At 40.3% G+C, this 24,315-nt stretch overlaps 1 protein-coding gene and 1 pseudogene across 3 annotated transcripts in view; both read left to right on the top strand.

Annotated features, from left to right (window-relative positions):
• The first annotated feature begins 641 nt into the window (after positions 1 to 641).
• LOC143282149 (large ribosomal subunit protein uL24m-like) overlaps positions 642 to 24,315 on the top strand; it is a 40,762-nt gene continuing 17,088 nt past the window's right edge. Inside the window, exons 1-2 of one of the 2 annotated variants that reach the window (XM_076587688.1) lie at positions 642 to 792; positions 4,446 to 4,717. In XM_076587688.1, the coding sequence (XP_076443803.1) occupies positions 4,466 to 4,717 (252 nt within the window). In that variant the 5' untranslated portion in view covers positions 642 to 792; positions 4,446 to 4,465. Of the gene's footprint in view, positions 793 to 3,481; positions 3,609 to 4,445; positions 4,718 to 24,315 lie in introns of those variants that run through there. The other variant, XM_076587690.1, reaches the window with a different exon arrangement.
• On the top strand, positions 14,177 to 23,175 carry LOC143282148 (uncharacterized; annotated as a pseudogene). The gene is made up of 2 exons (XR_013055214.1): positions 14,177 to 14,687; positions 20,820 to 23,175. The product of XR_013055214.1 is annotated as an uncharacterized LOC143282148 (transcript).

Here is a 24,315-nt window from a genome sequence, read left to right on the forward strand (position 1 = left end):
TATATATATACATACATATATCATACATTGTGTTCTCAAACACTGGTACGTTCTTCCAGTAGAAGTAGTCTCCGCTCTTCATTCCTTCCTTCCATGGAGTGACCACATAATCATTTTTCAACAAAACAACAAACTTTTTTCGCAGTATCCAGGTGGGGTCAGCCCGGGAACGTGTCGATACTCCCCCGTGTCAATACTCCCCGTCGTAAACGTCAGTGTCAGAGAAGTCTGCTGTTCTGGCATTAAAATCACCACATAATAACAACGCTGAATCAGGGTACTTACGCATAATGGTACACAGTTCACTTTCCAGCTTTCCAAACCTTCATGTGAGTCATCATCATATATTACAGAATGTTGGGGAGCAATGTAGACAAACCTCTCAAAGGATTTGTGAGATTGGAGGGGCCATGGGGCTGTATCCACACTTCATTCCGTCCTGAGGGGAAAATTGTGGATATTGCCGAAGAAAGGGGAGGGTGGGGGGGTGGATAACACACACACATGTTTGGTAACTGACAACCCTGGTAGAGTTGAGTTTAACGACCTATCGGCTTCAAGCCCTTTTGGTCAAGTTGTTCGTGGCTGTTGTCTTTACCACTGACAACAGGCTGTCCAGTTCAAAGTATTTCTAAACAGCAAAATTTGGGGTTCGGTTGATTCTCAGTTGGTGGACGAAGACCATGTGGGAATAGTGCAGACCGGCAGCAGAGTACAACTGCACAAAATCTTTGAGAACGGACCCCTGAGGATTTAGAACGGATATCTTTTCATCGCAGGATTATTTCAAGGGTAGGTATTCTGTAATGCACTTTTGGTTCGGTAGTGTCACTGTAATAACTTAAACTGGAAGTCATACGCTTTGATAAAAGAAAGGACCCTCAAGGTGATAAGAGTGAGCACTCAGCACGTTGGCAGTGCCTCGAACTCTGAATAGGCTTTTGCTTTTTATTCATACCGTAGGCTATTTATGCTTACGTGTGTATTTTGTGATAGTGCAGTGTCAAGAGAGTGTTAGTTCCAACAGGCGTTGAACACTGGCGGGAGTTTAATACGACCTTCGAGTCAAGCTTCCCCCCGAAGATTTCTCCTGCTTGCCGCAACATTCTTTCTTTCTTTTTTCTTTCATTTTTCCCCATTACACAACCACAATAGTTTGTTGATGACTATCCTGGCAGATGGATACTTGGTATTTTCACGTTTCCATAGCCTACGGTAGGCTGACATGGAGTGATAAATTACAAGTTAAGGTGTTCACTTTATTTTCTACTAATTCTAGTATGAACAATGGTCATGTTGCATGTTGCACACGAAAGGGGTTCAGGTATGACACTTCTGCACATCTCTTTACCAAGGAGATAGAAAAAAAATCTCCTGCCTTCACTCACCATGTGTGCCAGAACCAGGAACTGAACTTTCAGTACAGTTGGGAGACATCCCAAATTTTTCCTAATTTAGCCACCATGTATCAGTGGAGTTTTTCAATTTCAAAAATATTTTTTTAAATTAGAATTTCCTAAGAAGTTCAGTTCAGTAACTCAAGGAGGCGTCACAGAGTTTGGACAAATCCCTTTATATAATAAATATATGCAAAATGACATTGACTCCTTGATAGAATGGTCTGAAAAATGGAACTTATACTTTAATGCTTCCAAATGCAAAGTATTACACATTGGTCGAACTAACCCAAAACATAACTATGTAATGAAAAACGACGATGAAATAACCAATATTGTGAAATGTGAAGAGGAGAAAGACTTAGGGGTGACGTTTGATAAAGACTTATTGTTTGACAGACATATTAACCAAGTTGTTAACAAGGCAAATCAAAGGCTGGGTATTATTAAACATACTTTTTCGTTTATTGATAAGGATATTTTTCTCCGACTTTATAAAGCTCTTGTAAGACCTCTCTTGGAGTATGGTCTCCATGCCTGGTGTCCTAGACTAATACGTCAATCAATTACTATTGAAAGAGTGCAAAGACGTGCTACTAAACTGGTGCATGAAATTAAGGATTTGTCTTACGAAGAAAGACTGAAATTCCTAAAATTACCCTCAATGAAAGCAAGACGAAAAAGAGGAGATTTGATTCAAGCCTATAAGATCTGTAATGGTATAGACGATATTAAAAAAGATCACTTCTTTGATTCACCGCCAGATACTAATATGGAAACAAGAAACAGTGTTGATAAAATTTATAAACAGAGACATAACAATAACACAAGGAAATTTGCTTTCAGTTATAGGGTTACTAACGACTGGAATAAACTAACCACTAACATCAAGTATGCTTCCAATACCAACAACTTCAAGAACCTTATCGATAATCACAAAATTTTAAAAGACATTTGGTTTGACTTTGATGGTCCAAGATAATTGTAACTGGGTCTACTTAGACTGAGACAAGACAGATAATGACATAGCATAAAGAAGGCCGTGAGGCCTTGTGCTAATCAAATGAGACGGGGCGTAAAAAGCCGTGAGGCTACGATGATCAACATCAGCCCCTAACCTGAACCTGAACCTGAACCCACAAAATATCATCCCCCTGCAGCCAGGAACTTTGTTTCAGTTTTTCAGTTTCAGTTTCTCAAGGAAGCATCACACTGTTCGGACAAATCCATTTTTACTACACCACATCTGCTAAGCAGATGTCTGACCAGCAGTGTAACCAACTTGCTGGGCCTTGAGGGGAACAAAAAAAAGGATACATATGTATAAACAAATAAATGGATAAGTCATCAGTTGATCAAATTCATGAATGAATAAATTAAAATGAAATAATAAATAAATCTAAAAATAAAATAAATAGAAATAAGTAAGCAAATAGATAAAGAAATATAATGAAATGTAGAATAAAATTAAAAAGAACACACACCATCACATTCACACACACACAAACCTGCACAACAGATATACATGTATGCAACAAATATAGCAGTCTCACAGATCACAGGCCCAGCACAACATAAAAAACACTTGAGCTCTTACACACACACACACACACACACACACTCACTCACTCACTCCTCACACACACACACACACACATTCCCCATCTATGACGTTAACACCCCTCCCCCATCTCCCACCCCCCAGCCCCCACCCACACCCCCTACCCCCACCACGCTCACACAAATATTCCTACGTATCGCAGCTTCCACGGCACGCACCCCCATACCCCACGCACCCCCCATACCCCCCCCTACCCCCCCCCACACATATACATATAGACACATGCATATAACTGCATAGCTCCCACAATACCTACAAAGTACAATACAGACATTCACACATCACACACACACACACACACACACACACACACACACACACACACACACACACACACACACTCCTAGTCCTACATATCGCTGCTCCCATAGTGCACACGCACACTAGTACACACACACAGATATACACACATGTATGCACATGCACAGAGCTCTCCTGACACACACACACACACACTCGCACTGCCACCAATATGCTGCAAGTGGGTGGGAAGAGATCTCTGATGCCATATGGCGTCTGGCGTGTTGCTCAGCTACTGTATAAAAAAAAATTGGGAAGCTGAGAGAGACTTGTTCGTTTTGAAGAAAATGGTGCAGTGATGATTTGGAAACAGTGCCAAAATTTGTTTTATTTGCAAAGGATTGTGCTTTGCCTCGTGTGCAACCAGCTTTCCAGGATATTGTTTTTGTTTTTTTTCTCATTTTGTTTTTGTTTTCTTCTCAGTCTTGTTTGTTAACTTGTGCCCGATATTTTCTATGCTTCCCTCTTCTCATTCTTTCAGTTTTTGGTTGTATTTTTATACTACAGAAACACAAAGAAGTGCACTTGCACACACACACACACACACTCTCTCTCTCTTTCTTTCTCTCTTTCTCGGTCTCTCTCTTTCTCTCTGATTCACTCTCTTTCACACACACGTACACACTCTCTCACAAACGTACACATGATGAATGGTTAAATTATCTACCTTGTGTTTTGCTGTATGGTAGATTGTAAAGACTGACACTCATGTAACTGTTCAAAAAGTAACAATGAAAAAAAAAAAAAAAAAGTGACATGAGAAATCAAATCATTTGAATTAAACTAAAGCAAGCTATTTTTATGCATTCAGAATATAGTCATGTTCATTCAGAGTTCATGATGCCCATTATGTTGGCAATTTGAAATGAAAAAAAAAGGGGGGAAAACCTTTTAAAAAGGATCCAACTATTATTAATGCACTGTGCATGACAGGAATAACATAAAAAGAAGTAAAACTGAAAAAGGCGTAACTTTTTCAGTTGTGTTTATACTTTGCACCATGATTTTGTTGAGGTTTGGGCCTTCATCATGTGAACAGATGTTTGTCATATGACTGGAATTCATTGATTGCCCACATCACAGTTGAAGGATGTTTTACTTCTGACCCCTGCTTTAAACTCTGTCAGGTGACTGGACAAGACTCATCATGCGTCTGACAGTGGTCACACTGAACTACTTCAAAAAGTATGTCCAGCGGGAGATTGCCAAAGCTACTGGGGTCACAGTGTACAAACCTTTTCAAGGATGGCGTGAGATTCGCAAGAAGAAGTGGTTTTATGATGAGAACCGACCTTGGACGGATGCTGCCAAAGCTGCCAACGCTCCGAACAAGCGTCACAGACATCCTCTTCTGGAACCCATTGCTGATGAGAACTGGACTGTGTTCAAGGGTGATCGGGTAAGTGTGTGTGTGTGTGTATGTGTGTGTGTATGTATGTGTGTGTGTTGTGTTTGTGGATTATACAAGATTGTCTGTGTGTTTCTGGATACAAGATTGTGTGTGTTGTTAAGTTCTATGTTGTGTACATGTTTTTTTCTGAAGTTCTGTGTTGTGTACATGTTTTTTTTCTGAATTCAGTGTCTGTTTATTGTAAGTCATTTTTGATAATTTTGTGTTTAAGTGTATCATTTGTATGTTTGTGCATTATGATATGTGTATACATATATATGTCATTGTATTGTATTACTCTTTGTCACAACAGATTTCTCTGTGTGAGATTGGAGCTGTTTTCCATGGGAAGAACGCATTGCCACAGTGCAGCGCTTACCTTTTACTTTTATGTATTTTTTCTGTGCCTGCATATGCATTTAAAAATTTTTTTTATTGAAGTGGATATCCTACAGAATCTTTTTGTTGCCATGGGTTCTTTTATGTGTGTTAAATCTATGCTACACATGGGCCCTCAGTTTATCATCTCATCTGGATGTAGCACCCAGACTATCACTCCAGGTCAATTGTGTGCGGGGAAAATACTGGTGAGTGAGGGATTCGAACTTGTGTGGTCATATTCTCTCCACTCCTAGGTGGACAAGTTACTACAAGTTTTATGGGGTTTTTTGTTGTTTTTTGGGGGCGGGGGTGGGGTGGGGTGGGGTGGGGTCTTTTTGTTTGTGTGTGTGTGTGTGTGTGTGCCTGTGCCTTATACTGTTATAGTTATACTTTGCGTGGCAACCATATCAAACTCAGTCTGAAGAGAAAACTCAGACAACGACAGTGAATGCTTTATGTTTTTAATTTTCCATTGTAAGTGTTTTAAAATCTATTTCAGTATTTCACTATTTGTTAGTACTCTGAAACACGAAGATTGATTTTGAAGCCTGGTTTGTTTTTATTTTGATCTGCATATATGTCTTATATATACATCATTACATGTAATGATGCATATATTCTCTTTCAAGGGGGGTAAAGGCAATATCAGTTCTGTACAGAATTATAGACCTGGAAAATAATATTGAAAATCTTCAGTCTGACTCTCAGCCCAGCAGGTGTTCATATTTGAGCCATGGACTGTGAGGATGAAATTCTTGTTGTTGACTATCCACTTGGCTATCAGGCCTGTCATGTTCATATTGTAAAGTGCATTGCACAAATGTACACATGATAAACACATGCACTCACAAACCTACACACACACAGACACACACACAGACACACACAGACACACACACACACACACACACACACACATGCACACACACACACACAGTTGCCATCCTCATTGGCAAATGAAGGATACTTATCACACCCTTTCTCTCACTTCTCTATCTCTCTCTTCCCCCCTCCCCAACCCCCTCACACACACACACACATGACATGTATGTATGTACACAAATGCACACATGCACAATCTCATATGTACATACACAATTTATGCACATATGCCAATGTAGACATTTAATATACTGCTGGAATCCTAGTTTTAGAACAAGGTAGAGCTAAAAGGGTTGGTTTACCGATTACTTTTATGTGTTATTTCCTAGGGGTATTTCCACCCACATTTTTTTTGTAAATCTAGAAAAATCAATCTTTTCAGTTTCCTTATCTCATTCTTGGCAAACAGTTAAAAGCTTAAAAGAGCTTAAATTATCTGCACTGATATACACACACACACACACACACACACACACACACACACACACACACACACACACACATATATGTCCGAGCATAAGACCATTAATTCCAAAAGATGTAGTTGATGACTTTTCTTCCAATATTTCATTAGCCACTGAAAAGATTTTGAATGATTATTCATTGCTTAGAATGTTTTCAGAAATGTTAAACTCCAGTCCAGTTGGTATCCTCCTTTGATGTTTAATAATTAATGTTGTTATTTATCTTTACATTGTTGTAGGTTAATACTTGTTGATATGCATATACATATTCTCCCTCCCATGACACCTCATTCAATACACACCACAATCTCTTTAGACTTTTTCTTATAATAATATACCTTTCCTCTGATACATAACATGAACACTTTTTTACACTAATATTCACATGCATTCCCTTTCCTTTATCCACTACTTTACTCCTTTCCGTCTAAAAACACTTATAGTGAATAGACGTTAAACTGAAGATAAAACACACACACACACACACACGCACGCACGCACGCACGCACGCACTACATGTATAGAAGGGCTAGTTTTGTTGCTGTGCAGTCTGCTTGCAAAGTTGACACAGTGATGTCAAGCTTTGATGATGTCATGTACAGTCAATAGACTGATTCAATCACCAAGAAAGTTTGTGTAGGGAGAGGACTACAAGCCTGGACCTTTAGCACAGGTGTTCTGAAGGGCATTTGAAACACCTTGGAATGATGCACAAGCAAAACACGATGCGGCTATATTTCAGGGTTTCAATGTGTGAGTAAATTTTGGAGCCACATCCAAGTTCTCAGTCACACATGAGTATGTGCAGCACCATGCATGCATGTACAGACACACGCATATGTGCAACCACACACATTCATACACACATACACAGACAGACACTGAGACAGACACACAGATAGTCACACACGCACACACACGCACACACACACACACACTTTAACCAGAAATACCTTCAGTCAGAAGACAAAGAAATATTAAGAACTTGAACACAAGTTTTAAAGACAGTTCACATATCTGTCACACCATGTTCAGAGTCACTGAAACTAAAACTAGACAAGAAAGCCTTGCTTGCGCAGTGAGGTCCATTGATCAAGCTGATGATAATACTCCATTACCATCAAGTGCAGTTCAAAAGTAAAAAAACAAACAAATAAAATGTTTACCAGTTAACTTCCAGTCAGAACTTTTTTTGTTTAGAATTCATATTCTTCGCAGTTTTCATCCAGCTGATTTTTTTCATCATGAATGAGTTGTCATCTCATGACCTGATTGTTTTTTTGTTGAAGAAAACCCTTTTTTTTCTGTATCCTTTTGTTTTAATTTCCTTTCTTTTCACTGTTCAGTGTTGTAATGTCTCCAGCAGATGTGATAATCCCAATAGGAATTCTGTGATCAGCAAAGCTTTGACCCATTTATCAACCAGTAAAGAGAGAGAGAGAGAGAGATAGGGAGGGGGATAAGGTGGGGGATGAAGGGGGGTGTGAGTGGGTTTGCAAGCCTGACAACCACTCTTCAGAAAGATTTTATTTCTTGTTTTAATTAAACCCCACTGGACTGGAAGAGGATAAGCAAATGGAAAGGATTAGAAAACAGTGTGGGTAATATTTCTTTTGTTTCATTTCATTTGAACAGTGTACTGCTGCAGCCTTTGAGGCCGTAACTCTGCTTTGGACACTTCTTTTCTGTTTGGCCCCATTATTGATCGGCAGAAACTGGGTCAGCAGAGAAATGGTTTGGCTCAAAAGAAAATTGTTTTTTTTTTGTGCCAAGATCTGATTCTGACTTTACTTCTTTTTTTTGTTGTTTTTTTTGCTTTTGTTTTTGACACATGATGTTGTGTTCAGCTTCAAGCTACTTTGATTCTGCTGTTAAATTTTAAGAAAAAAGGGGGTGGGGGGGAAGGAAAGTACATACTGATAAACTGTGTCACAGAGTAGCATAGCAATGGATAACCCATTTAAAAACAACAAACAAACAAACAAAACAAAACAAACAAACAAACAAAAAACCCCAGAAAAACACTGTTTCTATGAAAACAAAAGTATGGCTTTCTATAACTAAAAGAAGGTGCGGTAAAAGCGGTCATACATGTGGAAGCCCACTCGTACATGTATGCTAGTAAAATAGGAGTCGCAGGTAATGACTGCAGAAAGACAGACAGACATTGATATTATTGTCATATTCATTCTTTCCACTGCTTTTTTTAGTTTTACTGTTCTTACAATGTTTTGCATACTGCTGCATGTCTGCATGCTACCAGTATAAGACAAGAGATTGAATGACCACCAAAGGGTGAAGGGGGGATATGAGGGAGAAGTGGGGGATGTGGGAGTGGGTGTAGGGGGAGGGGTGGGGGGTAGGGGGAGGGGAGAGAAGAGGGGAAGAGTTATTGTGTATACCTTAAATCATCTCAATGTTAGGGCCTGGGAAAATTGTTTATGCAATTTTTTAACAGCATTAAACGGTAATGATAAAGAGAATTGTATTCTGTTTATGAACCAGAATAGATAATTCTCACAGCACATTAATTCATGAAGGGTTTTCATTTGGTTTATTTCTTTTCTTTCAGTCTATCTGCAGTTACAGACTGCAACACCCAAATTCACTCATTGATTGATCTATGAGTGGGCTTTTTTTTTTCTTTCTTCTTTTTTGTGCTTTTTTGTGTGCATGACCAGTGTCAGTATGTTTCAATGTCACAGAATGTGGCATCAAAGTGTGGAGATTCAACCATAATTATTTGCTACACAACATCATTAAACTAAAAGAAAATGAATAAGCAACAAGGAAAACATAAATGAACCGAAATAGATTAAAACTGAAAGATACATGGAAGGCAAATAATTATAAAGGAAATAAAAGTGGGTCATGTTTCCATAGAGTAACACAGCATGTCAGAGAGATGTTCAGGATGAATGCCAGTGACAGATAAGGTGGTTGAGGAGAGTTTGTATTAAATCCTTGTCTGTACAGGGATTCAGTGCAAGGAGTTAAGAAGTCTGGCTTGCACTGTTAAAAAATGTGTAATTTTAGAAACCAGTTGTTGTGGGCCTTTTGGAGTATAGAAACAGGCACTTTGCGCACCCGTAAAGAGAGCATAGCATAGTCAAGCATGAAGAGAACAAGAGAGCAGATGAAAATTGTGGTCGTATCTGTAGGACAATAGTGATGGATAGTGCTTATTCTTGTGAGTTCTTAGTATGTTATCCTGCAGAGATCAGTGATGTGCTCTTTGGAAGATCTAACATACTGCAGAGATCAGTGATGTGCTCTTTGGAAGATCTATCTAATGATACTCACATTACAAACATTGGATACACAGAATAATGTATCGCAGAAAAAAAACAGACAGAGAGAGCTGTAGAGATATATCCAGAAACACAAGTGAGAGAGAGGGAGGCAGGCTGGCGTGGAGGTAAAATGCAGACAAAGACAGAAAGGGACTTGTATATATACCGAAAAAAGAGGGAGAGATACACAAGAATGGAGATACCTGCTCACATCTCCCTGATGATAAAGTTTATTAAACGCACACACACACACACACACACACACACACACACACACACACATGCATTAAAAAATGAAATAGATGCATGTTCAAACAATGAATATGATACACACAAAAACTTAAAATCATATTTCAAGATACAAACTAAACACAAACAGGTCTTCCTGTTCCCCCAAACATCCCTCTCTTACTGACATCATCTTGCCCACAACATTTGGGCCAGGTTTCTTTCTCTTCATGATATGCATGTGCTTAGACTGACCCTCCATGTTGAGGTGATCCACAGGACACTTGTAAGTCACTGCCATGTCCATGTCAGAGTACATATCCCTGATGAACTCACACCATGTACTGATGTAGTGTTTCAGTTTTAAGCTGTGCTTTTCGGGCATCATGATCCCGTGATCATTCACCTTGTGTGTTTTCAGGACATGTTCTGTTTGTGGCACTTCATGCAGCACACATGAGTGTGAGTCTTGGTGTGACATGTCAAGTCAGTGGCTGTTGTTATTCTCTCTGACACCATGCAGTGGACCAGTCTTTCAGATTTTTCAGTTCTTGGCTATTGTAATTGCTTTCGGGTTTCCCATTTTCCAGCATTATGTCCACTTCACCTGCTGGATCAACCCAGTTGGGATATATACATACGTATCATGTATCCCTGACGGCAAAGTCTTCATTGAGCAAGAGTGGGGGTTTTGTACATACCTGTAAGATTTGCCTACATTATGATGGATCACCAATTTGTCCTGGATGTCCATATATCCTTTATTTAGTCTAAGGTTTAATTTACAATAAAAATCAGCTGGGCCCAGGTCTCATCAGCTGACATTTGGCACAGATTAAGGTGCATATGTGTTGCTGAGGTCAGGGTTTTAGATATATATATTTTTTAAATTTTTGATATGCATTCATCGGGAAAAAAAATCCTTTGTTTTGTTGATTCCTTTATGCAAACATTCTGACCACTATCAACAAAAATGGGTACATGCTCAGGGAGTAGGGATGCAGGACCCCTCAGACCTTGACATGGGAGACTGGTCAAGAGAATGAGAATTGAGATCATTATTGACCAGTATATGACTGCCTGGATGGTGTCTGGGGACACAAGAGGATCAGGGGATACCCCTTTTGCCAGAGGATCAAGCAGTTAGCTTCAGTAAGAAGTGCTGGACATCATGGATGATACCAAGCTTGCCATCTTGGCTCAGGGTTTTGTTTCCTGTGCAACTTTCCAACACATATTTTGCAAGCAGGCCATTATGATGGCTTAGGGGGAATGTTGTATGATGCAGGACTTGAATCCTCCCATATATTTGTTGCTAATTCTGTCTCTGCCTTCCCCCACGTCCGTCTCCCTCCCCCTACCACCATTGCCTCCTCTTACACCTCCAAGGAACAATATTGGTGGATCTCTCATTGATAATGTATATTCTTTGAAGATGCTCAATGATCTGTCAAAATTTTTACATTTTTTCCAAGTTGGTATGGCTGGGTGCAGAGAGTGGGTAATGCCCCTTTTACACTGCCTTCTGGAAACAATGTTTGACCCATATTGAGGTTAGTTAATGCATGCACATATTGCAACCCTACCTGTGATAAAACAATGAAGGCTTTCCATTATAATTTTGCTGCTGCTATGATACATACAATAACATACATACATACATACATATATATATATATATATATATGTATGTATGTATGTATGTTATTGTATATATATATGTGTGTGTGTGTGTGTGTGTATAAAGAGAGAGAGAGAGAGAGAGAGAGGGTTTCTTTTCCCCACCCCCATCTTTGTGGGAATGCTGGGGTGTGTCGGTATTTGTACCTTCTAGAAAACCTTCCTGGAAAGCTGGAAAGTTCTTCTGTTCTATAGCTCTGGTGTTTCCTTTCTTTTGTGTCATTTACCTTTCACCTTTTTCAGCACGGCTACCATGTGCTTTCACTTTATGATAGTTACTGATTAGGTAATGGAATTGTGTACAGTTGGGTGAGCACTAGCTGGCAGCCTTTCCAGCAGCATCATTTGACATTTTTCATATATATCTATCTTGTTTGTTTTAAGAAATATACATAGACGGCGCAATAGCCGAATTGTTAAAGCGTTGGACTTCCAATCTGAGGGTCCTGGGTTTGAATCTCAGTGGCGCCTGGTGGGTAAAGGGTGGAGATTTTTCTGATCTCCCAGGTCAACATATGTGCACACTTGCCAGTGCCTGAACCCCGTTCATGTGTGTACGCTCGCAGAAGATCAAATACACACATTAAAGATCCTGTAATCCATGTCAGCGTTTGGTGGGTTATGGAAACAAAAACATACATGCACACTCCCGAAAATGGAGTATGGCTGCCTACATGGCGGGGCAAATAAACAAATAACGGTCATACACATAAAATATTAAATGTTACATGTTTGTCTGAGTGTGTATGTGTGCGTGCCTGAAATCTGATTGTATGACATATGAAACGAATGATGAGTGCCCAGTGGCAGCCGTCTGTTGGCTGTACCCAGGTAGGCAGCCTGTTGTCTAAATGACCCCATGTTTGTAAAGCGCTTAGAGCTTGGTCTTCGACTGAGGATAGGCGCTATATAAGTATCGATATCAATCAATCAATATGTATTTTTTATTTCTCAGTTCTGTTTGAAAAAAAAAGTATGGGACAGTTACCAATACCATGTATTTTTTGTAGGAATTTTGCCTCATTGGTCTGTATTTGACCTTGATGACATGGCCTCTGCGGTCATGTGGGATCTAACTTACAAGCAGCCATCCCCTCCCCCCCCCCCCCCCCAGCCCCCCACTCCTCTTTGCTTTCACTCTTGGGCACCCATCACACTGGACAATGATAGCTCCCTTTGCAGCAGAAAGAAGGGAAAAGGATGTTTGAAGGAGAAAGAGTGGGGTGAAAGAGAGAGAGAGGGAGATCGAGAGAGAGAGAGATGGTCTTAAAAAAAAGAAAAAAAAAAAAAAAGCTGCACACGATATAGAACTTGCTTTGGCCTTCTTTCCGACCGGGTCAGGAATGTGGGTCATGTCGAAAACTGGGTCAAGTCGATTGGTGCCGGGGGGGAAAAGGGTGGAGAGGGTGTCAGGATGTTCGTCATCAGTAGCAGCGGCCGGGGCATAGAGCTCGATGGGCCGGGGTCAGCTGCACACCACGGCCTCTGCGCATGTGCTGTCCGTATCATCAAATCGAACATAATTCTGGCTTTAATCTGTTTATCCTGGTAATTATTGTTTACATTCTCCCCCCACGCCCCCCCACCCCCACCCCCAAGTTCATAGGCTGTCATACACACTCTCCCTCAACACACAGGCAGGCACTGGCACCCACGCACTCAGTCAAATGCAGTCACACGCGCACCCTCAGTGGTCTGCAAATTCACGTTTTCATTAATACAGAATCAGTTTATGTTGAGAAAAATCGTTTATGCATGAACAAATTTGTTCTTGATTATGTATCTGGCATTTGTTTTTGTCTATGTATCTGGCATTTGTTTTTGTCAGTTTTACTGAATTTCTCTTCTTTTAAAATACGGTTATGGTTGTCATTGTTACAGTTTTGGTTTTTTCCCCATAAACTTACGATAGCGAATCACCATGAACAATGAAAAAAACAGCGTTGGGTTACGCTGCTGGTCAGGCATCTGCTTGGCAGATGTGGTGTAGCGCATATGGATATGTCCGAACGCAGTGACGCCTCCTTGAGCTACTGAAACTGAAACTGAAAAAAACAACGACAAAGTAGTGAGGACAATGGTGATGGTGGTCTTAGTGACGGCGTGTGTATTTAGCGAAGCAGCCGAGCGACATTACGTCATGAGTTGAAAAAGAAATCTCCCCCTTTTTTCCTGACCCAGTTTCCATGTAGGCGGTGCGACCTGGCAGCATTTGGGCTCCAGCCAATCAGAACTCTCGCCTCGCCCTTCACAAAACCACATGATAATGAGGCCCAATGTAGGTTAGTAGTGCCATACAATCTTTGCCAGTGAGCTCGGCTCGCCCGCCGGGGCGCCAGCTCTAAAGTGCACACTGGAGGATCAGGGATCATGATTTCGTAGAAAAACCAGTCAGTCGTCTTTGCCAGATGGTCAGTGACATGGATGTATCATCCTAGTACGAAACGGGATCGGATAGTCATCATCATTGACGACAAGCTTCATCAGCCACGAAGTGCAAGCGAGCAGATAAGAAATTGCTGACTTCAGAGGTTAGCGTAACCCCTTTCGTTGATTGGACAGACGGTGGGTGGTTGTCTCGTCGAAATTGTGTGCCGGAGCAGCTGATGGCGACGGTTTGAGCTTGCAGAGCAGACACTGAACGCGTTTTCACTTTCGCTTTTTCATATAAATTTATGTTGCCGTTCTACCATTCACGGTAGATCCAGCTAATTTTTGCTTTATCCGAACGTGCTGTGTTTAGTTGTTTTGCACTGCATCTGAGGTGGAGATGAGCCACTGGCATGAACTCGTCAGCAGGCCTAATTAATCCCAGAACTTAGGTCCAAAGAGGAATCGCTACGGGCAGCCAAGCAAAAATGCAGGACGTGAAGACAAGCAAGATGAAGCTGACCCCCCTGTGCACGCAACATTCCAGGCGATGGGCCAGCCGGCAGAAATCTGCTTTGCGCAGCGGAGCCAGTTCCATTCTAGCAGCTGTAGGGGGGTCGACTATGTCCCGACTGCTGCATGCCAGTTCCAGATCTCGAGAAAATACTGGAATAGTAGAAGGTAGGTCTGTTTTATTCCCTTCCTTTTTTATTGTCTGTGTCAGACCGATGTTAAAGCTTCCGATCTGTATCACTTTTGAATGTGCAGTCATATATGTAACCCGATATGTGTTACGTGTGGTGTGTTTGTAACTTTGTTGTGCCAGCACGTTGAATTCTCTTGTACGATCGTTTGGTGGTTCAGCATCCATTTCTCGCAACCGGCCCAGTTGCGAATCCTGGCCGTCTGTTCCATTTTCTGCTCTTTGCTTAGTCGAAACGTTATGAATCACGAACACAGCAGGTGTATGTTAAAGCATCCCCCCACACTGGCGCTGTATGACAATACCAACCCGGAAAAAAAAAGTTTGTAAAGTTGGTACCGTCAACGGGTAATGACGTCATGTCCATCCACTGTGCCTCTCGCATGATCGCGTTCTTACCCGTCAGCGAAAACTTTCCTTAAAGCTATGCATTAAACTTAGATTAACCAGGTTATTGCTACCTATTGGAATGATGAGTTGTGTATTATCTGTAAAATGCTAACGAAGCCGATCATTCTGATCACTGAGTCACTTGCTGAAGATACTGGAGGAGAGCAGGGGGGGGGGGGGGGGGGATAAAGGTTGAGATGGCAGGTCGGTGCATCGATTTTTCGTGCCACACATTCAGCGACCTCGACACTGTGTGCGACACTGTTTGCCGTCTCCACCGCACGGCGAGAGAGGCGAAGAAGGGAGATAGGGGGAGGGGGTGGGGGCTTAATGAATGGGGGAAAATGGGTCAACCGTTTGATCAGCCATTGGCTGAAACTGGGTCAGATATGTCCATATTGGGATGGGGTCAGTATCTGGGGTGAGGGGGGGGGGGAGTGTGGAGGGGGCGGGGCCTTCTGCTGTCAATGAGTGCAGAAGGCAGGCAGAGAACAGAGTGGACTGACCTGGGAGGCATTGGTCAGTTAAGGTCAACATCAACTTGACTGAGGCCACAGCAGTTTTAATACCTTGACTTAACTCTTTCGCTGCCAGGAAAATAACATTTAAGTGAAATCTATTTGCCATGGTTTTTCCACAAAAAACGGGTATAAATTTTCAAAAAATTCTGTGCTCTTTGTTATTGGAGAAAGACCCATAAAAGTATACATTTTCTGAAAGGCAAATGAATAAAGAATACAAAACACATGCTGTTTTCCTATTTTATATATTTTTAGTGACATGCTGTTGTTTTGAAATCAGTGTTTTGTTTTTTGTCACATTTTCAACTTGTTCATTATAAACATTATTCAGGTAATTTGCACTCAAATATATTTTCTGGACAAATGAATAATACCTGCACACACAAATTATACTAGAACAACCACAATTAAAAAAGAAAAAAAGAAAGAAAGAAAAAAAAGAGAGACATACACAATGCATTGTGGCCTCTCCAAGTGATAATATGGATGTGGGGCCACGCCCACTCAGTCTCCACCCCCCTCCTCTTCACCCCTCTCACACATGGTCACTTCATCCAGTTCTCATCAGACCGCGTTGCCTGAGTGCCAAGAATATCACTCACACAGTGTCCTGCTAATAATTCGGTCACATTCTCTTGTCTGCTAAATCTGTACAGCCGGCATCACTCATTCATAGTCATATCTTGGCCACTCTCTTGATTGCTCCCTTTATTTTCTATCAAATCGTCCTATAAATGTTCATCACTGTCTTCTCCTTCAAATTTACGCTTCGGTTCTTTCTGAGCATCAGCTAAAAAAAGCAATCTTGGTTGATTTAGTTCGCCACGATAGCATGTCTTGAGCATGGCATCAGTCCAACATTTTGTTGAGCGAGCGAGGAGAGGAGACAGGCAAACACTGGGACAGTAACCCAACCAAAAGGTTCAAATAAAGGACTGCCTCATGACGTAGATGGTGTTTCTAGCTATGAATAGAATCTAGAGAGATTCCCTAGGCTAAAACTACCACTATTTTTGTCAACGAACTGAATGCAAACCAGGGAAAAGTCAGAGTAATTCGATGACGAATTATCTCGTCATTGTGGCAGTGAAGTGTACATGCTTGCGATGACGAGTTATCTCGTAATATAGGCAGTCTAGGGGTTAATGTTGCTTCTTAGTATAGTACAGTGTAGTATTTCAGCCGAGTCTGTAACTGAGTGGTGGGTGGCAGCGGGCACATGACAACTTGGGTGGTTCGAAGCGGATGGCAAAGGTCTCTGCAGAACATCATATATTTGAAGCTGTTGAGTGTTTTTGCGTTGACCACATTGTCGTCCAAGTTGTTCCAGGTGTCCACTGCTCTGATAAAGTTTTGTCGGAGACTCGTGCTGCAGAACTGTTTCTTGAGTTTGTAACTGTGACCCCTGGTAGGTCCATTCGGATTTAGTCTTGGTCATGGCCACCGGTTCAGCTGAAATTATCATGCATCCAGTCCACTAAAGAAAAAGACCTAATTACTGAAATTATTTTCAGGAAAAAGAGTGAGAGAAAATTATTATATCAAGAGTAAATACTTACTTTTAAGTAATAATATTTTTTAGATTTGTTTTTTTCCGCCATGGAGGGAGAAGGGGTTTATCTCTCTTGCATAGTGTGGAGTATTTCTTGATAATTTACACTTTGGTCTGCGTCCATTGGAGTCTTCTCGTCAGCCTGGTTGCTGGCACTTTAGTATGTAATACATATCAGTTCATGTTGAAAGTCAGGTCAAAGACCTGAAGTAACGGACAGGATAGATGAACCCAGTCTGATCAGAAACAGACTTAGAAATCAGTTCTTTTTTTCTTTTAAAGTGTTCATGTATGTGTCTCTATTGCTGCTTATTCATAGTAATTAGGTCATTTTCTTTAGTGGACTGGATGCATGGTTATGCAGATACACTACAGCAGTGGGTACAAGTAAGCATGCACACATGAAGGAACACACACAATGTTCGCACATGCATGTACACATGCACACAACCACACCACACCACACCTACCCTCTTACACACACACCTACGCCTTTACACACACACACACATGTGCGCGCACACCCTGAGTGTTTTCGGTGGGGGTGGGCTATGAAGAACAAAAAAGAAGCAAGAGCAAGGTAGACGTAGGTCATTAATTTATGAGTCCCCTCAAGCCTAGGCATATGCCACATAAAACCCAGTGACAGCATGAACACAAATAGTAGCAACCTACCACATTACCAGCAGGTGAACATGGTGATCAGAAGCTTGTTTGACCTTGGCTGGCAGCCACAGTCTGTGCCTTCCATTGTCACTCCATACTTTGGACTTAGAACCGAGTCAGTGTGTTAGTTTTACCAACTGGCTTTCAGTTCCAGTGGTGATAACTGATATGAACTGGGCAGTTGTGTGCGCTAACTTAGACAGCTTGGACTAGAGCACAGAGATGGTGTGTCAGTGTGTGAACTGATGTTTAGTTCTTGCTATGATCTGTACTCAGCGTTGTGTGCAATAACTCAATACCTTGGACTTGAGTTCAGAACCAGTGTGTTATAAAGTGGCTTTCAGTTCTTGTGATCTGTATATGGAAGTGGTATGTATGTCTCAGGTCCAGTTTACAAATAATCAGTTCTGTAACTTAATGTGAAAGGTTAAGGAAGCTGTTTTCTCACATATGTAGATTGTTTCAGGACAGACATTAAATATTATTGTGCTGGGGAATGGATGTCTGTGTCAGTGTTGAGCTGAATTAAGGGCAGAAAATGACCCAAAATAAGTGTGCTCTCTGTCCATTGCTTTGTGGTCATAAATGTCAAGTTATTCTTCTGTACATACACATGCACACAGAGTACGGTACCTACACACACACATATTCGTAACACACACATACTAACACAGAAGATGCTGTTCACAGGTAATTTGACACAAGGTTGTGTTCACTTCATTTTCAAAATACTCATTTGAGTATGAGTAGTTGTCTGTACAGCCTGGGGCAGTGTTCTTGATATAATGTCTGGTCAGTTATGAAAGATCACCAGAGGAGAGGTAGTGGCAAAGAGTACACACACACACACACACACACACACACACACACACACACACACACACAGAGAAGACATGCACAAATAGAGAACACAGACACAAGGAAAGCATACACACCTATAGAAAACACACTACATGCACACACAGACATACTCAAACACATGTTTGTATTTATAAATGCTCTGAGTGTGTGACATGAGGTAAAAGTCAAAGAAGATAGCATCCATGGTTGACAGCTTTGTGAAGTGATATCTTCTGTTAGTGATCCAGCAGTCTATAGTGTCTTCTCACCTCATATTTAAACTGAATTTTATTTTGTTCTTGATTTTTATCTACTAGAAGTAGCAGTGGTCAATAAGCATAATCAGAGGAAATGGTAATCAAAACTTAGACTGATTAAAACAAACACAAACCCCCTATTTTCAAGAGAAGTTAATAAATAGTAATGCATGTGTGAAATGCATCTGCTTGAAAAGTTCTTGTATTTGCATGTGGTTGTTGTGATGGAATTTTCTGAAAGTGCACATATATTCTTTATTAAATGCATTACTATATAATCTGAATTCTGATTATTGGATCCATGACAGATGTGCTCTTCTTCATTGTGTTGGAAGTCCACTGTGAATATTCTACACATTATTTTTGTGTTGACTGTTCAGAACTCTTGTGTTCTTTACTTACTACTGACTGACTGCATACCAATGTATGTGAAAAATATCTTCATTGTAAATATACAGGATTGAATGCAAATCTCAAGTGTGCATTTTTTTTTCTATGTTGTGCAAGTGAGATATTCAGTTTTGGGTCTGAGTGGGCTGTGACAGTTTTGTAAACTGTTTGTCAAATAAAAGTTTGGCAAAGGCTATCTCAAAGCACCCATTGCAGTCAGCTTCAGTCTTCCCCTGGTTATTTTGGAGTACATTGTAACATTTGTTTGTACAGAGTTCACTTTGTTTGGTTGGGGAATAGGCTAAACAAAGTTCCATATGATAGATTTGAATATAGTATTTGTATGAAGAATCAAATAATGATATCCATTATGAGGTTTCATTTGACCTCTCACACCACTCCCCCAGCCACATCCAAATTTATATAATTTATAAATCTCACAGCATAAGTCAGCTGACAGGTCTCTTAACAAGTTTTAATGGAGTTGGAAGCATGAATAACACACACATAGTCACAGAGATGCATGTGCATATTCATACACATATATCTATAGGCATACTGAAAGGGAGATGGATGAAAAAACAACACAAACACACAAGAAAAAGAATTTACATAGTGTCATTGTGCGTAACCTCCTCTCCCCTCTACAACCCTCCCTTCTCCATCCCTTCATCCACTTCTCCACCACTCTCAACAAACGAAAAAAAAAAAAAAAAAAAAACTACCGAAAGGAAAACAAGCAAGCAAGCAAACAAAAAATCTGAAACAGAATAAAAAATGGCCTAAGTCAGAGTTAAATGCTGTTGCACTAGTGATGTAAAATGATGGTGCGGTGTATGTTTTAGAACACTGCACTTGAAACTGTGAGAAGGACAGTGTTACACTGACCTGTCATAGTAAGTGTATTGTGCTGCTTGATAGCACTTGTTTATGATAACTTTTAACTGTATCGGTGTATGTGTATGAATAGGACTTACCTGGGTTTGTGCTGCACATTGCAAAGGATACAAATCAGTTGATTACAGTGGGGGACAAAAAAATTAATTAAAAAAAGAAAAAGAAAAAAAAAGAAGGGGGACCTGGTATTTTCACTGGTCAGCATAAAAAGTTACTGGTATTGGATCAGCAGCCCAGTGGGAATGAGGATTTCTGTAGAAGTAAACATTGTATACTCGGCATCATTTGCATTTTCATGCAAGCAATATATCACTCATGATTTTATTTAAAGCAACCAGTTGGTGAGTAATTACCTTGTATAAGACATACAATACATGCATCCCATGTTCTACTTGAAGCCAAAAAAGTGTTTGGTCTTGATAAAAAAAAAATTTAAAAAAATTGTACTTTTGAATTTAAAAGAAAATAGCAGTGTATTTTAAAGTTAGTATCAATTGACAGCTGGATTATGCTGGTGTGCACTTAATGTTGCATTTGATATGTTGCATTCCAGTCTAACAAAGCGTTTGTGTGGTTTTTTTTGGTGTGTTTGTACAGATGGCCTACAGCACGAGTGCCAAAGACAACAAAGTGAGGGAGGGTGTGCTGCTTGGAATGGGCAACCCTCTGCTGGACATCACTGTCTACAGCGATGAAAGCTACTTGAAGCTCTACGGCCTGGAGCCCAACAATGCCATCATCGCCACTGACAAGCAGCACGAGATGTTCCATGACATGGTGGAGAACATGAGCCCCATTTACATTGCAGGTGGCGCCACCCAGAACTCCATACGCGTGGCTCAGTGGCTGCTGCAGGTTCCCCATGCCACCACCTTCTTTGGAGGCGTGGGCGATGACCACTTCCGTCACATCCTGCAAGAGAAGGCAGAGGAAGTTGGGGTCAACGTCCATTATCAGGTGCACCCTGGGATGAGAACTGGCATATGTGGGGCAGTCATCACGGGTGAGGATCGCTCGTTGGTGACGGAGCTTGGCGCTGCAGAGCACTTCACTGAAGATCACCTGCACAAAGAACATAACTGGGACTTGGTGGAGAAAGCCAACTTCTACTACATCGGGGGATTCATCGTCCCAGTCAGCCCTGACGCTGTGATGAGCGTTGCCCGCCACTGCGCTGAACACAAGAAGACCCTCGTCATGAACTTGCATGCCACATTTATTGTTAAACATTTTGTTGACCCGTCCCTTGGTCTTATGCAGTATGTTGACATTTTGTTTGGCAACGGCGACGAAGCTTTAGAGTTTTCTCACCAAGCAGGTTTTAAGACGGATGATATCAAGCAGATTGCACAGATGACAGCAGATTTACCAAAAGCCAATGCTGATCAACCTCGTATGGTGGTTTTCACGCAGGGCAAAAAGTCTACCATTGTTGCCTATAAAGGGGAGGTGAGAGAGATCCCTGTGCAGCCTGTAGATCCCAGCCTGATCAGAGACACCAACGGCTGTGGGGATTCCTTTGTCGGGGGCTTCCTGTCTCAGCTGGTGCAAGGTGGCACTGTGGATGAATGTTTGCGTTGCGGCACCTATGCTGCTAAAGTCGTTCTACAGAACTATGGCTGTACCTTCCCTGAAAAACCTGACTTCAGCTGTTAGGCCTTGTACTTGGCAGTTAGTATAAACTGTATTGGAAATCTCAGTTGCTTTTTTTGTGTTTGTTGAAATTAATCATGATCAAGGGCTGTCAGTTTTTACTGGGAGAGTGTCTAACATTTAAGTGCCTATATCAACAGCTTTTGATTTAACAGATTTGGTTTGTGGTTCCCGTCCCATTGCCTTCTCACATGTATAGTATATATTTGATATTGTTGTTTCCCTTTCTTGTTGTTTCCCTTTCTTGTCTGTACAATCAGATGTGAAGAATGTTGTGATGTGCTTGTTGATCTTTAAGGGTAGATTTACTGGGTGTACGTTTGTGTGTTGTCACAAAAATAGCAACCTGGCAACCGGGATTGTTCATACTGCCTGTGATGTGTATATTATGCTTGATTTTTGAGGGTCAGCTATATTATTTATTTTCCTTATCTGCTGTTTTTTTTGTGTTTTTTTGAGAGTCTGGGGGAGGGTGTGGGGATCATATAACTGTTCATCATTTACCTTCTTTCATGGCTTATTGTTTGTTTTTTTTCATACTTTTTTAATACAAATTCCCTTGTATTGCAGTCGATTCATTGTTGTATGTGTATGTGTGAAAGAGAGACTTAGAGAGGGAGATATTTCACTGTCCGGATAATGTTATGGAAAACCTTATTTTACAGTGCTTTATTTCCTTCCCCCACCTTCTCCATTTCTTCTCCACTTAATTACATCATTATCATTGTCTCCACATCCCCCCACCCCCACCCCCTAATGGTTGTGGTGAAACTTGCATTTACACTAGATTTACAACTTTTATTTGGACATTTTTCAATACATGGAAGAAATTAAAGGTAATTCTCATCTAAAAACAGTTATTTTGTCTTTTAATGATATGATCACAATAGTTGTCTTGTTTTTACACAGTCATCTTTCTTTTCTTTCTTTGACTTTTGAAAACTGATATTGAAACTAAAATTGTTAAAAAAAAAAATAAAAAAAATTTTAAATAGATATTGATGCATGATGGGGAATAGGAGACCTTTATTAAGAGCAGGTCATATTGATTGGTTATCTTGAAATTATCAAAACCAAAGCTGCATGTGTGTGATATGAATCTACTCTTCATGAAACAGATGGAGGCCCTGACACATAGTATATAAGCACACAATCAAATACATTGAAGTGTCTGTAAGGCATTGAATATAACATGTAGGTACCTTCTTAGTCATCTTTGGCTTTTTTGTGAATGTCTGTTAGTCATTGTGTGTGTGTTTTGTTTTGTTTTTGTTTTTTGTATATATACACACACATATATATATATATATATATATATATATATGTGTGTGTTTGTGTGTATATATATATATATATGTGTGTGTGTGTGTACAGTTTTTTTAAAGGAACAAACATGCTGTTGGATGGAAAGTTTACGGTAGATTTTTACAGTCAGACTTGCCGTCAAAGATTTTTTCAGGGATTTGGTACAGCCATAAATCAGTATTAACATCATGAACAGAACTGACTTTTCAGCCTGAGGTGAACCATGGTCTAGGGAGTGGTACTTGAAGTATCAGTTTTATTATGAGAAATGGTGAAGCAAATCTGTTTTAAACATTTGTTTGTTTTTTTGTTGTTGTTTTTTTTGCTGGATGGAGAGAGCACATGAGACCTCTGATAAAATATCAAGAGAGATGGTTGAAAACTTTAGCAGGTTTTGTACATTTTTAGGTAAAGGAAAGAGAGAATGAGCCTCAGTAATGTCAAGAGAGATTGTTATTTCTTTTAGCTGGTTTGTGCGTTTCACTGATTCCTTTCTTCATTACATTGTAAAAAGAAAAAGACAGATTTTAAACTGTTTAACATACTGTTTTAATTTTATCTTTATTGTTACTGTTATTGTTTATTGAATTTGCCATGAGTGTCTGGAGCGTTTAAACGTTTGAAGTAATGGAGCAGTGATGAATTGTATGCATGTGTTGGTTTTGAGTTTGCAGTTAGAAAAAAAAAAAAGGTTAAAGATTTGCACTTGATTTGATTTTTTTTGGTCTTTTATTTCTGTCATGATTTTGACAATGAATGTTGAATCTATCAGGAGCAAATGGAATGCACAGAACTAGAAAGTGGTTGAATGATGTAAAAAGGAAAAGAAAAAAGGTTTGGTGCACATGAGACATAGTTGGATGTTTGACAGTGAATTACCGTACTCTAACTGTTCGAAGCAATGCTGTGATATGTCACACAAACACCAGGTGTAATCTTCATACTTTTTGGATCTATTGTTGATCTTTTATTGCTTGTGCTCGTTTACGTTTTTTTTTTCTCCTTATATCATCTTGTCTCTGAGAGTTTGATAAAAGTAAAGAGATGGGGTCAGATGGGAAGAAGAAAGAGAATTGATGTTCATTCATCAAACTTCTGAGTATGTCATGGTTTTAATGTAAGAATTATTGACTCA

This window comes from Babylonia areolata, chromosome 5 (assembly GCF_041734735.1).
Source record: "Babylonia areolata isolate BAREFJ2019XMU chromosome 5, ASM4173473v1, whole genome shotgun sequence".
NCBI classification, from domain to species: Eukaryota; Metazoa; Mollusca; class Gastropoda; order Neogastropoda; family Buccinidae; genus Babylonia; species Babylonia areolata.